The 934-nt window shown below is 36.9% G+C and overlaps 1 protein-coding gene across 10 annotated transcripts in view; it reads right to left on the bottom strand.

Annotated features, from left to right (window-relative positions):
• LOC119594394 (ATP-dependent 6-phosphofructokinase-like) overlaps positions 1-934 on the bottom strand; it is a 21,652-nt gene that overhangs the window by 10,374 nt on the left and 10,344 nt on the right. For all 10 annotated transcript variants that reach the window (XM_037943460.1, XM_037943465.1, XM_037943462.1 and 7 more), the window contains one exon: positions 668-778. In XM_037943460.1, coding sequence (XP_037799388.1) covers positions 668-778 — 111 coding nt within the window. The remainder of the gene's footprint in view (positions 1-667; positions 779-934) is intronic.

Raw genomic sequence — 934 nt, 5'->3', positions numbered from 1 at the left:
CACACTTTAAACATAGCAGACTTAACAAGCATCTCATTAAGGGTAGCTGAGAATAAATTAAAGTATTAGTTAAACCCTTCATACTATGTGAGCCAAACACACACTGCTCATAAAAGGAAAACTTAAATCTCTTGTGTATTTTCCTTCATCACAACTATTCTGACAAATAGTTCATTCCACTACCCATTTCTTCATAACTTTGTCTTTTGTGACAGTTTACTGCAACATACCCAACATAACATTTTTTTAACTCATAACATTTACCTTACTTGCTTTAAAATGCTTGACTGAGCAGTTCATCAAACAGAACTTTACCTGTCTTTGGCTGATAACATGTCATGCACTGGTCAGTAATAAACTACCCAGGCACAAGTTTGCATTCTTTCCTTGTGTTATTATGGTTCTTACACATAGTCAGGATCCATGAATTTTATAATAAAATCCTGTTTACCCTCATTCACATAAATCTTAAGCACCAAACTTCTCTTTAAACATCTTATCTTAAGAATCATGGATATGTTTTAACTCTTCAAAATATTCTTTTTTTCCAAAATTCTCAAGGATAGTGCATAAATCAGACCTGGAAAAGAGGAAACAAGCATTTACAGAAAACAAGAGAAACAAAATTTTGCTTTGTGGCTTCTTTCACAGTGCATAACCATCCTACCTTTCCCTCCAGAGGCTTGGGGGGCCTCAGCCTCGTCAGCATCTTGTAGGTCTCGAGGTTCCTGGCGAAGCTCCTGCCACGCATTTGCACAGCCTGTTCCCAGTTGCGGTCCTAGGCAAAAGATGTCTATTAGAAGGGGCCTTTCCTTGAAGGTTTATAAAGTGTAGCATGTTAATACCATTACTAACCATAAGACTACAGAGGAATAAACTTTGGAAAAGAAGGCAGTTATGTCAGTTTCAGTCACAAATACAGAAATTTCACCAG

The sequence above is a fragment of the Penaeus monodon genome, chromosome 33, assembly GCF_015228065.2.
Source record: "Penaeus monodon isolate SGIC_2016 chromosome 33, NSTDA_Pmon_1, whole genome shotgun sequence".
NCBI classification, from domain to species: Eukaryota; Metazoa; Arthropoda; class Malacostraca; order Decapoda; family Penaeidae; genus Penaeus; species Penaeus monodon.
The sequence above is the reverse complement of the archived record's forward strand: the minus strand, read 5'-3'. Positions and strand labels throughout refer to the sequence as shown.